Source organism: Amblyomma americanum, chromosome 6, assembly GCF_052857255.1.
Source record: "Amblyomma americanum isolate KBUSLIRL-KWMA chromosome 6, ASM5285725v1, whole genome shotgun sequence".
NCBI lineage: Eukaryota > Metazoa > Arthropoda > Arachnida > Ixodida > Ixodidae > Amblyomma > Amblyomma americanum.
The window spans coordinates 17,199,825-17,214,792 of NC_135502.1; the positions used below are offsets into that span (position 1 = coordinate 17,199,825).

Consider the following 14,968-nt stretch of genomic DNA (forward strand, 5'->3'; position numbering starts at 1 on the left):
CGTCGAACGCGGAGGATCGTCGCCACACCACTGCGTCGAAAGCGCTCCCTGTCGAGCGCTCTAAGCTGGCTTTGCGCCAAAGAATGAACGCAGGTTTCGTCGCGGTGTTCGGAGGGACTCGTGACGCGAAGTCCGGGGCAAGGTTTCGATTCCGAGTTCGAAAGAGGGCGCCGGCAGCGAGAGCTAAAACCATGTCACGCCCAAAGCGGTCCGCGCAACTGGACCACGAAGTAGTCCTTGGTGTGGCCGGCAGTGCGTGGCGCGGAGCAGCGCGGCGGCACTGTTGCCATCTGTGTGTGTCGCGGCGGCGTCGACCTTGACGCTGTCGTCCCCCCCCCCCCCCCCCTCCCTGCTTTCGAGCGCGCTCGAAATAGTGCCCTTAGTTACGCGCGGCCGGTGGGCAGCATTTTTATATACCGCGTACGCGCGCCGGTGTCGTAGGGGCGCGCCATCATTTCTGCTGCGCTTTGCGTCTCGCGTCGGCGCCTCTCGTCGCCTATAGGTACCGTATTTTCGGTTGTACAACTTACTGATCGCTACATACAGCCATTTTTTTTTCTTTGCGCGTTGTGCAACCTCTCGAGTTTGAGGTGGTGACAGTGCTCGGCTGTTGTGCTCGGAAGTATTTTATTCTGAACCGTTTCAGCCTATCGCGAACGAGCAACTTTACTTTTGCGGAACTGTTAATTTTCCGAAGCGCTCACGTAGGTTAACAAGTCGGCCTTGCTTCGACGCCGTTGGCATATCTTGCGGACTCGCTTCCCAAATCCTTCGTAACACCTCTGCATCCACCCAAAGTGACGTGCCACTGCTACCTTTTTCAGGTCTATACTTGCTTCGACAGGAGAATTGAGCTCCATTTCTTCGTCGTCCTTTTAGGTCGTATTCCTGTCATAACTGCCGTCACTTCCGTATCGATCCGCCACGGTGGCTCATGGCGCCCGGCTGCTGACCCGAAAGACGTGGGTTCGATCCCGGGCACGGCAGTCGAATTTCGATGGAGGCGAAGTTCTAGAGGCCCGTGTACTGTGCGATGTCAGTGCACGTTAAAGAACCCCAGTTGGTCAACATTTCCGGTGCCCTTCACTACGGCGTCCCTCGTAGCCTGAGTCGCTTTGGGACGTTGAACCCCCATAAACCAAATTAAACCAAACTTTCGTATCACTTTAAAAGGGCTCGTACAAATGAGATTGCCGACTGCTGTATAAAACTGTCATTCTCAAGAGATCAACAATATATGCGCCGAAGTATACAGCTGTTTTCTAGCCATACCGTCGATATCGCGTGCTCTGCCGTGGAAGCTGCAGCCGGTCCGGGGCAGTGGAGCACAATTGTCTGTTACTGCTTTGGGATTGATCTGTGCGAACTGTACGAATACTCCTCCCAGCCGCATCTGTCTTTGTCGCTTCGGGGGCGCTTGCTAGAGCAGAGCTGCCCTTCGGTGTGTGTGCGTGTGTGTGTTATATATATTGTGATGGGACCGACCGGCAGGGGTTGAGGCAGAGGCGGCGAAGATGTAGACGAAGTGCAGCTGGGATTTCGAGTGGTGCCTGTGTCCGTCGTGTCGCCGTCCGACCAACGCCTACCGACCTGCGGTTCGAACAAACACCTTTACACTTGGTGGAGGTGCCTCGGTTCCCGTCCTGGTCCTCATCCTGGAACTTCGAAGCGGAACGCTTCTCGTCTCCGCAACCATGCCGGAAGGTCCGCGCGAACCATCGTAGCCCATCCCTACCACCGTCCTCTGTTCCGGGGTACAGCGCCAGCGTGACCCGAGTCTATTTAGTGGCACTGACGACCAGGACGTCGACGATTGGCTGGCTTCCTACGAGCGAGTCAGCACTTACAATAGGTGGGACGATTCCGTTATACTGAGCAACGTCCTCTTCTACCTCACGGACGTTGCCAACCTCCGGTTTCGCAACCATGAGGCCGATCTTCCCACCTGGTCCTCCTTTAAGACGAGCTCTGCTGACGTTTTCGGCCGCCCCGCCGTCCGGAAACTTCTTCGCCGAGCAACGTCTTCGTGCTCGAGCACAGCTCCCTGCTGAGACTTTCACTAGTTATATCGAAGATATCGTTGACTTGTGCAAGCGTGTAAACCGGTGCATGACCGAAACTGATAGTCAACTACATCCTTAAAGGGATCGCCGATGACGCTTTTCAGACGCTCCTGGCGAAGAACCCCAGCTCTGTCGCTACCGTCATCCATCTGTGCCAAAACTACGACGAACTACGAAAGCAACGCGCATCTACGCGGCAGTCCGGCGCGCCTCCAGAGGGCTTTGCTGGCTTGGCCCTTGGTGGCTCGTCTTCTGAGCAGTCCCTGTTTATGCAGCACGTCAAAGCCTTCGTCCGCGAAGAAGTCGCCCGCCAGCTTTCTCTGCTGCATCACATTCCCGACCCCGTCTGCCCTCCTCCCGACTTGGCTCCATCCCTCGCACCCACTATCCGCCGTGCTGTTCAGGAGTAGGTCGCTGCAGTTCTACCATCCGGGCCCCCACCTGAACGAGAGGGAGCCGATTTAAGCTCATCCTCAAGGCCGACCCCGTCGTCGTCTCTTTTCGTCCATCAACTTCTGACCAAAAATTTTGAGATCTCTTGGCCACTGTTATCTTTGCTTCAAACTGCCACATTGGAGGCTGTGTAAAAATTCACGTCGAAAAGTATGTCAACACCGGCTTCCTGCTTCGTCCTCTGAGAGAGCTGCGGCGGCACCACTGCCTTTTACGTCAGTACCCAGTCGTGGTGCCGAGAGTGAAAGGCGAGCCTTTTCGCGCTTTCGAAAGCGCCAAGACACAACTGTCTGCCCAGACCCTGCCGAGAGTTGTGGATAAAAGTTAACGGAGACTATCTCGCGATTCGGCGACGCACTTCTAAGTAACTCTGGGGACGAATTGCAGAGCATGATTGAGGACTTAGACAAGCAAAGCGTTGCGGTTGGTCTAAAAATTAGGATGAAGAAATTTATAGTAATGTTTAATACTCTTGGACGGAAACATCTATTTACAATAGGCAGCGAAGTATCGAAAAGCGTAATGTCGAGTGAAATATCTAGGAGAATAAGAATGAGGTGGAGTGCATTTGGCATGCACTCAGACATCGCGGACAGCAGTTTACCGGTATTTCTCAAGAGAAAAGTATATAATAACGGTCGTTGAAGTCTCTTGTGGGGCAGAAACATGGACGCTAACGAAAAAGGGTGAACTTAAATTGAGGGCATCGCCGTGAGCCATGGGAAGAAAATGGTAGGTGTAAAGTTAAGAGAGAGAGAGAGAGCAGAGTGGGTCACGGGCACGGTGTAAGAATAACATTCTTCTTCTTCTTGCACCGTGGTCACGGCACAAACGCGAGTTGATGACACGCTCGTCGAAATGAAGAAATGGGCATGGGCAGGGATGCTAGCTCAAAAATTCTTGCACTGGGGTGACGAGTGATCGAATGCCTATCTCTCATCTGCTTTACATAATCTCAATTCATTGCATAGTCCCTTTAAGGAAAGGCACTGTCGCGGTGGGGACACCTAAACTGTGCCGTAAGGGAAGAATTGAAGGTGAAGCATAGTTTTGTGAGTACTCTACACGGCCATGTTTTTTTTTTGAAATCCTGTCGCCGATGGGTAGCCCGAGCCAAAAGTCCAGTGGAGTGACTTATGCAGCTTTCCGTAGTCGTTTTTTTTTTCCTTCTATGATTACTGTTGCCTCTGGAATGCGTTCACTGCACCGCGTATTGGCTTCTTCAAATTCGAACATTCGGCGATTTGCGCGTCCCGTGGAGGTGTGGTCGCGCCGTCGCCTCTCGAGCGGCGGTCACTGCAGACGGTGCGGAGACTCCGAAACTTCGCATCCGCTCAAAACAAGATCGAATCTCTTTCCGAGAACTCGGATTGAAAACGTGCGGGAAAGATTGAGGGCTGGGGGGAGCGTGTTGTGCGCTGCTGTTCGCCACTCATCTCGTCGGCTGCTTATCGCGCTGGCATTGAGCGCGTCGGCGTGCGATACCCGATGACGGCCTCTCTGGAGTACCGCTGTGACGTCGTCGTGTTATCTGCGAGGCCGAGCCTCCTGTCTCGATGACCCGCGTCACTGGAGTGAGGCTCAGAGCCTCGCCTCTGCCTTCCGAGGCGCCGCCCGTCGTTCGCTCTGTGCTGTTGCCAGTGTTTCACGGCGCGTTCGATTTTGCGGTCGCGATCGATACAGCGGCAAACAATCGACAGTTCATCTTTAGACCTGTCCTTGTTTCGCCGGACAGCCCGCCTATCATCGACCCAGCCTGCGGCTCTTGCACTTTCTCTGTCGCGCCATGTCTGGCTTAAGTTCTTAATCAAAGGAAAAAAAAAATGAGGGACAGGACTCCCATGCAGTTCGAAACCTTTCTACAGTTCCTTTGTCCTCTTGCAGTGTTAGTTCTGCGGCATCTGGGCTCTGTTAGTTTCAGCAAACTTCGTAGCGGATACAGCGATGTGCGTCCGTAGGTTGCCTTATTTGATTCACTCGGCGAATCCGCTTGCCTCTTATGTAGTCTTAGGTGCGCGGCTTTTGACGCTACCCTTATTTGAGACGTCGGCGCAACAGGCCGCAAAGCCCGCAAACTGAAGTCTATTTGAGCCTGTACCGCTGGACGTCGGGTAAAAGCTGGGTCGTCGTAGGAACAGCTCCTGGATTTGTCGTTTTTTCTCCCGTACTCACTGGGCTCCTTAATGCGTCAGAGCGCCGTTATCGCGTCTGCTATCTGGTCTGATGCAATTCACGGAGACATCGACGGCTCGCTACTTGGTATCTTCTCCCAAGGCGCACACTCCGCGAAACCCGAGAAACCAGCCTTCGCGAGAAATGCCGGCAAAGTTAAAAGTGGGAGGTGCGCAAGAAAGAGGGAGAGAGAAAGTGAGAGCGGAAGTTGCAGCTGTGGGAGAACACGCCGGCCGCGTTCCGCCTCTGCCAAGCATGATGCAACTTGAGTGCAACCTTTCGCCTCTGTGAGGCTCTCCTCGCTCGGAAACGGGGGCAGGCCTCACCTTTTTTTTTTCTCTCTTCTCTCTCTTTCGTCTTTGTCTTTACTTTTTTTCCGACCACGAGCATCATGCGCGCCTCAGGCATTCGCCGCCTCCTGCGTCCCCGTGAGCTTACTTCAGTCAGGGCCCCTCTCCCGCCGCCTCCTCAGGCCGCCTCAGCGGAGAGGCTCGCCTAGTAGTCCCAGGCAGTGCCACGTGGCGCCTACGTGCCTCATCGAGAATCGGGTCACGCAAGAGCGGACGCCGCCTCTACGTCCGGAAGTGCTTTGTGAGGCTTCTTCAACCTCTGCAGTGGTACGCCATTGTGCTGATGCTTTTTGTCTGCCTCATCGCATTTCCTTCTCCTCCTCCTCCTCCTCCTCCTGTCTTGGCGGCCTCTTTCCGATGTCCTTCGGCCCTCTGTTCACGTTCTCTTTTTGGCTGCTCGTATTCCTTCTTTTGTTCCGAATACGTGCTCTCTTGTCCTTTCGGTTCGTGTGGGTTTGTTGCCAAGCCCCGCTGCGAAGGACCACAGCACTCCCCGCTGAAGAAGCCTGTACGCAGGCACTCGAGAAGCTTCCTGCGCTGTCCCTCCTTTTATCCTTGACGCGAAGCCGCGTCCTCTATCCTGTCCTCCAAGTTTGTGTTTAGTGCTTCTTTCTGAATAGATGTCACGTTCTGTTGCTCTGCACGGGCACTGCTGGAATGGAGAGGAGTGAGCACGCGCCGCGCACCGCTCGGTCGCACGTTCGCCTCATGGCCGCGCGGTGGCAGCACCTTGTCGCGTCCGATTGAAGAAAAGAACTCTTGTGTGCGGAGATTTCGCCGTTAAAAATTCGGAGGTGATCGCAATAAATCCAGTGCACTCAATAACAGTGCTTCAGTGCGTGTTGGGGGAAACAATAACTCGTAAAGTACCTAGAGCGTCGCGCCTAATTATAAGCTGAAGATTACTTTTTGTACCTGTTATCCCGCCCGTACGGAATACTGGATTAGGGCCATCGAAGTAGATCGATATTCACATGACTACTTTTTATTGACCTAAATGGAGACATCCCTTTCAAGGGGAGAAAATTGTGCGTAGGCGTTCTATCTTCCGTTTCTTTTTTTTTATTCGGTGCCCTGCATTTGCCTCATGTGCTGCCCCAGATGTCAAGGCTTTTCTCCACAACTAGAAAGCAGTGCGCACCTATTTGCTTTCAGAGTAGTGCAGCCTTGACTTCTCCGAAACGCCGTTTTGTTTGCGATTTGCATTTTGCAAAGCTCACTGAGAGAGACGTTGGAAACTCGGACGTTGACAGAAGCGATCGAACTTGCACACGCCTCTGAATCCGTGACAGGCTGTCATTCTTTGCCTTCTTTGCAACGTGAAAAATAGCGCGCGTCTTTTCTATCCTATCTTTCGATGCTATCTTTAAACTCTCCTACTTTCTGCACGTGGTAGCGATTGTGGCTCAGCTTGAGCCAGTGGGCAGGCCTGTGCACTTTCCTTTTCATCCTTCCTGGCAACAACAAAAGAAAAAAAAGAACGTGCGGCAAGCAGTGAGTGTCGACCTTGTTTATTTCAGGCTTTCGCCACGTGCGGTGGTGTGCTTAATTACACTAAAAATGTCTTCGTTAAAATTAACCTGTCCTTTTGAGCTCCTGAGTTGGCTCCCGTCAGTTTCTGCTGCCAGCAGACATGGGTGGAGCCCTGCGCTGGTGCTTCCTGCTGAGCCTGCGACGGCTCCGAGTTCGCTGAGTGTTTGGCGCCTAAATACGCCGCTTTGACATTTGCGAACCTTGTCCCGAAAAGTGAACGAGCGGCGCATTCGGAACGCAGCGTATACATAGAATGCGCTACTTCTTCGCTGGACAGTTTGTAATGGCTGTCTGGGATTGTGAAGTTTCCTCTTGCGAAGTGAAGTTACCATTTTCAAAGTTGGCGTCCCTCACTGCTCATGTCGCTTTGGGACGTTAAACCCCATATATTTGCGAAGTTGCCGCTTTGCAGTGTCGCCGCTCTGCAGTGTCGCCGCTCTGCAGTGTCGCCGCTCTGCAGTGTTGCCGCTCTTCTTCCTTCCGAAGTTGCCACTTTTTTAACGCGACAGAGTTAAGGAGCTCGTGTCGCAAAAAAACTGGCGTCGTTCACCCTGAGCGGAAATCTCCAGAGAAGCAACCTCAGGTGGGCCACCTAGGTCACGTGACCTTATGGCTTCATCACAACCTGCCCACCGGATTGTGAGCAACCTGCGCACGGTGGCAGACGGCAGTTAAATTAATGATTGGTCGCGAGAGGTTGCTCGGGAAAAGCAACCTGGGTCACACAAGCCCACCGGTGGCAGCACCTGTCATCGCTGGGCCGTGGCGCATCGCTTAACCGCTGCGCCAGGAGTGGCATGAGGATTCCCAAGTATCTATGAATGTTAAGTAGAGAATGACCAGTTCTGCATATATGGCATTAACCCATTAGCGGAGTTTGAGTGTCCCCCCAAATTTTTTTTTTTTTGTGACGATACCACTTGCGAAATTAAGTTACCGCGTACAGCTTGAAGCAGTTGCATTGCGCGCACCCAACCGGAAGGAAATCAAAAGCCGCCAGAGGAAGCGCCTCATTTTTTTTCCCTCCGGACCGGACGCGTGCGCACACGTGTACAAATGTGTACGACGTGTGGGTGTATTTCTTCCTCCGACTGTGGCGTTGCAGCAGTAGAGAATAAGCTTCTTTTTTTTTTTTTTGTAGCGAGCAATGTGCCATGGCGGGCCAATCTGTATTCTCTTGCTACTCATTTTCATTGGACGTTTGAATTATCGCGAAGTACTGGCCGCAACTGATGAGTAACTTGTCAGTTTTCAGTAACTTGTCAATTTGTTGAGCGACAGTGGCGAGGGTAATCGCGTTTTCGAAATTTCAAAACTGATAATTGCAGTCGTGATGGTTAAAAGTTAACTATTAGAATTTAGTTAATCACTTCAGTAGTTAACACGATTGGCCTGTTTTTTGACGTCCGCCAACACTGCTATTACTATGCCGCAGAAAGCTTCTCTTTTCCGAAACAGCTATTTTTGAGTCAGTGACGGGTTTCCCTGCGACACCTGGTATAAAGACTGCCCCACGTGAGCATTGCAAAAGCCTGCAAGCGGTCGCAGACGTGCGCCTTGAGGGGTGCGCTGTCCATTTCCCATTCCGACTAATGGCTTGACCTTCTCGCCTAACAGCGAAAAGTGACTAGCAGCGAGCACCGCAGCGCTGCCGGGAGAGGAAAGGTCACGTGATCCACAAACAGGCATGTGCTGGCGGGCGTCGCTGTGCCCGCCCGCACGGACGGCGCGCGTTTTTTTGAATGGCATGCGAGATGACCAGCATTTGTTGAGCCGTAGCGCCGAGGGCTGCAGTCTCGTTTTCGAAACTTCAAACTGATATCCATGTTACCAATAGCCAGCTACAGATCTGTGATTAGAACCGGGTGCCGAAATGTAATGTCTAAAAAGTTAGCTATTAAAATTTTGTTAACCAGCTGACTAAACTTCATTCGCCTGTTTCTTGACGTCCGTCAACATTCTATGCCGCAAAAAGCCATCTTTCTACCTCAGAAAGTCTTTTTTTTTTTTTAGCTAGTAGCGAGCTTCCCTGAAACACCCGCTATGTCGCGGTGTCAGAGGCGTGTGCGCAATAAGAAGCGCGGCAGGCTGCAATTTCCGCTCGTGCGTCTGGTGCCGCTCATTCTATAGCCGGCTGTCGGAGGCAGCGCTTCTCGAAGCGCGGCAGCCACACGCTCCTGTGTTTCCTCTAAACGTGAAACAGCCTGTACATCCAGGCTCAAAAGATTATGAAGTGCAGCATTAGGGATAAAACTTTATTTAATCGATATTTGTAGGCACCCCGGAATGCATGTATGCAGTCAGATTCTGAGTGTGCAATACGCGGTGCATAATTAAATCTTGAGGATATGCGCCCTGTATCTCGAGGGATTAAATTTCTTCTCCAAAACTTCGTTCAGTGAGCATTTGACGCTGCGCGTATGCACAGCCGACATCCAGAGCCCAAAGCGCTGAACTGCAGGTTAAGCTTTGTGATCTCATCGTGGAGCATTAGTAAGTGGTGTCCGTCTGCAATTCCGGTGGTGTTCCTTGCTTGAATGCTAATCAGGCGTGTCCCCCGTCTTAAAGCACCGCGCGTAGCTGTACTCTAGTGCGGCCTGGGATTTCCCTCGGACAGGGATCGCAGACAGGGGGCGTCCGGGTAGCAGCTCATGCATGGTATCCGCGGGAAGTACGAGAGTGGAAAAATAATAGAAAAGGCCAAAGACGCGCGACGTGTTTTTCATCGAGACCGTTCTATAGCATCGACGTGCTCTCACGGTGAATTATTGCGATAATGGCGCGTTTGTGTTCTTTCATTGGGTATTAGTGAAGAACACCTTGCGTTGTGAAACCGCACCAGGCGCGTATCAGAAGCCGATGCTGCAGCTGCCGATTGAGCGTGTTCGATGTAGGACAGACGGTATGAAGCTCCCTGACCTTTCCAGCCGATATTGTCTGCTCAAACAGCGTGATTTTCCGCTTTTTTTTGTTTTTTTCTTACCGACTTTGATGACAGGACACGTGGCAGTACCCCGCGAGTGCATTCGGGTTCTGCTCAACTGCAAATTACTTTCCGACTTTTGTTTATTGAAAGTAGCGTTAGTTGCTTCTTCACGAAGCCGTGTATAATTTGTCTATACGCAGCATCACCAATCTTTTATCGATATATACGTGTTGGTGGATACCGTAAATCACGCCGTGCAATTGTCACTCAGTTGGCTTCCAGCAGCTAGCAAGTCGGTGATCGCACGCTCATTAAATTTCGAGTCATGTCGTGTCGTGTGTTTGATTATAATTTGATTATAGTTTTGTTGTGTGTGTGTGTGTGTGTGTGTGTGTGTGTGTGTGTGTGTGTGTGTGTGTGTGTGTGTGTGTGTGTGTGTGTGTGTGTGTGTGTGTGTGTGAGAGAGAGAGAGAGAGAGAGAGAGAGACCTAAAGGTTAGTGTGTGACCTCAACGTTATAAATCTGCGTAATCGCGATTTCACCAATTTGCTCTGTTTTGCGCAAACCTGATCGATGTCGGAACGTGCTCGAGGTTTTCTCATTTACTTAATCGGTTTCTTTGTTCGTTAAGAAAAACTTTCTTGGCGTAGTGTGTACTGTCTTCGCGCGTTTTCCGGTTCACCGTGTTTCGTCATAAATTTCGCCCCCGCGTTGCGCGCGGTCGTTGATGAGGCGGCGACGGCGCTGCTCGGTGCCAGTGCTGATAGCAAATGTTTGAGCACAGACGGGGACAACAACGCGGCCAAAAAAAAAGCACCCGGAGAACGCTCCTGGCGCAGCTTTTCACGCAGCCGGCTGGTCGGCCCGGTCGATTATGCGGTCATTAACTCCCGCCATGGCCTGCGTGTTGGGCAGCTGCGTCCGCTTTGTCTGTTTTGTCTTTCTTTTTTTGGCTGTGTGCGTATAGGATGTTGCGCTCATGTGGCGTAGAATGTATGGTCGTGTAAGGGAGTACGTATTGCCATTAGAAAGGCGTACACTGGGCTCTGTGGGTGCGTGGGTATACGATATGCTATACGCACTGGGTAAGATCAAGCCACCTTGAATTCAGCACGCCATTTTTCGGCCTCTGGTGTTAGGAAGGCGGCGAACAGCTGCCCCCCCCCCCCCCCCCCTGCACACACAAAAAAAGTAGAAAATGCTCGGTTGTCGTCCAATAGTGTCTTTGTGTTTGTCCGCATAGCGATAAACAGCTACGGCTTGGGACAAACACTTTTTCAGCCGTGCAACTAGTTCGTATAGCTGATATAATGAATTTGCGCTGCCCGCGTGTTTCTTGAGTACAGCTTGAGTGCCGCCGCGGTGGCTGAGTGGTTATGGCGCTCGGCTGCCGGCCCGAAAGACGCGGGTTCGATCCCGGCCGCGGCGGTCGAATTTCGATGGAGGCGAAATTCTAGAGGCCCGTGTACTGTGCGATGTCAGTGCACCTTAAAAAAACCCAGGTGGTCGAAATTTCCGGTGCCCTTCACTACGGCGTCTCTCGTAGCCTGAGTCGCTTTGGGACGTTAAACCACCATAAACCAAACCAAACCAGTACAGCTTGAGTACGAGGTCCGTCCGCGTGAACTCGTCAAGCACGCCACACTCTGTTCGCTAATGTCCTGCGGTCGCGCTTGATAGCGGAAAATCCTCCGCGCATGGTGCGCTTTGTGAGCGTAAAGCATCTAGTGACGTTCTCGTGTTTATGTTCAATGCGAAAAAAAAAAAAACTTTCTATTTTCCCCCAGCATTATACGGGCTTCAGTGGGGTCACATGCATTGCCGGATACAGCATTACCATGTACAATATTCTGACAGCTGACGCTGAAACTCTATCACTATAGGTGAACGCTGTTATCATTCAACAGGGCGGAATGCATCCGTTGCTGTCTGACGCTTGTGGCGTGGTGTGACTGCGTTGGTTATTCTCTCGTTTAGGGTGCCCTAAGAAGAACTCCGTGCAGTATTTCTTCGCGGTAAAATCGATTATTTCGCATTTTGTGGGCTACGTTGGTGTTTGTCATTTATCGCTCAGAAAGTTTCATTTTAATAACGCCTTTTTCCGCCACTGGATTCAAAGGTCAAGATGGAAAGGGGCTCTGTGATCAGTGTTTGGAAGTGAAAAGTGAGTGGCAGTGTTGCTTAGCCTCAAAGATCCGCACTTAAATGGACTTGACGCCATTACAGTCGCTTGTAAAAATAGCCGGTGGTGCCTGTATGGCCCCCCCCCCCCCCCCCCCCTTTCGTTTTCACTTCGTAATAGCTCTGTTTTCTGTTAGTCACATTAGAGCGGCAATCTATCGATACCGGCCAACTTAAATTTATAGTCTGTGTCCCTTTAAAATGCATGCAGCAGCTTGCAAACGGGCTGTTGACGGCTGCTAGCGTAATTCCGAGGGGCAATCAATTTTAACGCACACGCCGGCACGTTTTGTCGGCCGGAATTCTCTGCACTAGCATTTTCTGATGCCCGAAATGAATCCTGAAGCGAAGGAGCACATCAAAGAATGCATTCGTCGTCCAAGCGCACTGCTGAAGAAAGCCTCTTTAAGGTGGACAAATTTTGTTCCGTTCTAGCCTGACGCCACAGCTCATTCCGTTTATTACGGACAAATGATTCGTCTCTGTGCAAACGTTGCTGCGTCATGCTGTTCGTTCTGTCTTTATTCAATGTTTGTTACCTGTATTAGTTCCTTAGTGCTCTCTCTGTTAACCAGTTTATTAGTCAAAAACCCTCAATGCTGGGCAGAGCTGGACCTCTATAAGGTAACATGCGCCGCATCCTTGATAGCTTCTCAGGCGCTGAACTTACGCGCGAACATCTCTGTGAACGTGTTTTTGGCTCGAGAGATAGACGCGTCTACTATCTCGAGTCAGTCTGTTTGGAGCTAACGTGTTGCTGCGCTAGCACAATGGAACGTAAATCACTGCTGCGTTTCCACTATCTAGCTGGCAGAAGTGGAGTCCTCTTGCTCTTCGGTGCGCGTAAATGATGACACCACGTGAGAGCCATCCGCGGGCTGGGCAGCTTGTGCTTCCAAGACTGCGCAGAGCGGAGCAGCTGTGGACCGCGTGTGTGCAGCGTATGGCCTTTCCGAAGATATGCTCAACCATTAGACGCCAGCCACTACGCCTGTGGCCACTACGCCTCCTTGCCGTGTGAGAATAACTAAGTGCTTCCTTTGTTCCGCAGCGTGTCTTCGGACGTTTTTATGTCAGAAACCAATCAGCGCTGCTCGTAGGTTCGTCCCTGAAAGGATGCTTACTGCACATATCGCTTCCTTGTTTGAGAGAATACGCCCGGTGCGATGGATGAATGCGAGTCAACCAGGACCCCTGCTTCAGCCTCTCGCCTCGTAGCGTAAAACGAACGCTTCGCGGTAAATTTAGGCATTCAGGCAGCAGCATAGTTGGCAGTCTTCGCCAGAAGGAGAGCTGTACACCGTGGCGAGCGAACTATCCGTTAGCCCCGCCATTTCACCGGCTTGTGGCTTTTGGAGTGACTTTTTTTTTTGTCAGTCGGAGAGTTCAACATCGTTTTCGGGGGGTTAGATGGGGCAGCGGACCCTTCTTGTCCGCTATTGGATGCTCGCTCCCACCTTTTCCCAGCTCTCGATCTCTCTGCCCTCGTATACGTCTTCGCATAACACCGCAACCGCCCTGTGCCTTCGCTCATTACCCCCCTCCCTTCTCTTTCTCGTCGCGGAAGGGGCGAGGGCGCTGAATGAGCGGCACTTGCCCAAGGCGCCGATACAGATATACGCACCAACCTCGGCAAATATGCACGTACAACGCGTCAGCGTGCGTTGCCGCTGGATGCAGCGACGCTGCGCGGTGTTGCGTTGCCGGGTAATACATGCGTGAGTGCAGGCGGCGGCGCACCTCTGTGCACGGGACTCACCCCGAAGGTGACGTAGTGTCCTCCCACCAGGCGGTCGGAGGGGCTCTCCCGCATCTCCATCAGCGCGCTCCCATCGTCGAGCAGCCGCTGCTCCCCGCCGTGCTGCTGGTTGTAGTGCATCCGGCGCTGAGAGACTCTGACGAGCTGTTGTATGATCCGCCGCTTGTGCTGGCTGGCGGCCACACGGGGATATCGTTCTTCACAGCGGCGCCGCTCGATTGGTCAGCGATGTCGGCCGGCTCGCGTTCTACAGCTGTCTGTATGCGCGCGCGCGCTCTCGCTCGGACGCGTGTCAGTGTGGGAGAACTTTACCGCGCGCCCGCATCGCAGGGCCCTCTCTCCTCCCTGCCGGCGTCGCGTGTCGCCGCGCGGATCGCGCAGTTACGCGTTTTTCTCGCTGTCTGCAATTTTGCGCACTGCTGGTCTCTCTTCACCTCGACGCCGATGTCGACAGTGCTGCTGGGCTACAGCTACAGCCGGCGGCGTGCTGTCATTGTCGTTGCGGATTCCTGCGAGCTGCCACTCTGTCGCCGTGTCGAGCGCGACAGTTGTTCCGCACGCGCTCGCCGACTGTGCTGGCAGCGGGCGATCCTCTGCCGGCTGCGCCGCGCTGCGCCGCCGCGTGCCGTGCCATTTAGCTTAATTTCTCTTGTTTTTCGAAACCGTCCGCTCCGGTTCCCGTCACCTCGTCTCCCGCCGTGCTCGCTCGTCCGCTGGTCATCGCGGCCTGTCCCCTCGCCGCCGCGTCTTCCGGCGCCGGGAAGGTCTGCGCGCCCACTCTGCACTATATTCGCGCGTTTGTGACGTGTGCGCTTTGAAAGGCCGCCGCCGCACTTCCTTCACAGCCTGCCGCGCTGCTGCTTGCGCGCGCGCGTTTGTTTCGTCGCGGAGCGTGATATGTGACGTCGCTTGTCGTTCGTTGTGCGTGCGTGGCCGTGGAATCGATATCGGCAGCTGCTGTGCGGACGGTTGGTATGTCCAGTGCTCTGATCTTGCCGCAGTTTGCGAAACTTTCCACGGGGGCCGCATGTATCCGAATGTGACACTCTTGATGATTGTGTCCGTGACTTCATTAGTTAACGGCGCGATCTACAGGCGGCGCCTCCTTCTGCTTTGTCCTCCAAGAACTGGCCGCGGTTAGCGCACTAATTTTCGTCCGTAGTTTCGTAATCGGAATGATTGGTAAACATTTTGCAAAACGGCCGCATGCGTCCTCCCGCGGTGGCGTTCTCGCGAAGCCAACCTTTGGCCGAGCGGGATAGGGACTGCGTGCGCCGGTGGGAATATGCTTGTGGCGATCATTGGATGACACAGAGGAGTGAAATGTGGCGGCATGTCGTTTCCCCGCGTCATCGGCGGCAGAATTCTACGTCGCTGATATGTGCGCTCGTGTTGCCAGTTCACCCGCGGGGAGGCAGTGGCAAGTTGCGACTTTTGAGGTGTTGCGGCGCATATTGAACGTACTTTCGCATACTTTGGTGTGGCATAGCGACGCATGCGGAATTTGCTGTACCTTTTGTTGTTAACTGTT

The 14,968-nt window shown here is 52.9% G+C and overlaps 2 protein-coding genes across 7 annotated transcripts in view; one reads left to right on the top strand and one right to left on the bottom strand.

The window, feature by feature from the left end:
• Positions 1-14,014, bottom strand: part of LOC144136386 (proton-coupled zinc antiporter SLC30A2-like) — a 63,127-nt gene extending 49,113 nt beyond the window's left edge. Inside the window, exon 1 of the mRNA XM_077668669.1 lies at positions 13,438-14,014. Within this exon, the coding sequence (XP_077524795.1) occupies positions 13,438-13,557 (120 nt within the window). The 5' untranslated portion in view covers positions 13,558-14,014. The remainder of the gene's footprint in view (positions 1-13,437) is intronic.
• LOC144136384 (zinc transporter foi-like) overlaps positions 1-14,968 on the top strand; it is an 87,978-nt gene that overhangs the window by 18,492 nt on the left and 54,518 nt on the right. The window contains exon 1 of one of the 6 annotated variants that reach the window (XM_077668666.1): positions 5,184-5,305. The exons of 4 other annotated variants lie outside the window; for them this stretch is intronic. Coding sequence is in view for 1 of the 2 variants with exons in the window: in XM_077668661.1 (XP_077524787.1) it covers positions 12,622-12,695 (74 nt within the window). In the remaining variant the exon portion in view is untranslated. Of the gene's footprint in view, positions 1-5,183; positions 5,306-12,588; positions 12,696-14,968 lie in introns of those variants that run through there. One more of the 6 variants, XM_077668661.1, reaches the window with a different exon arrangement.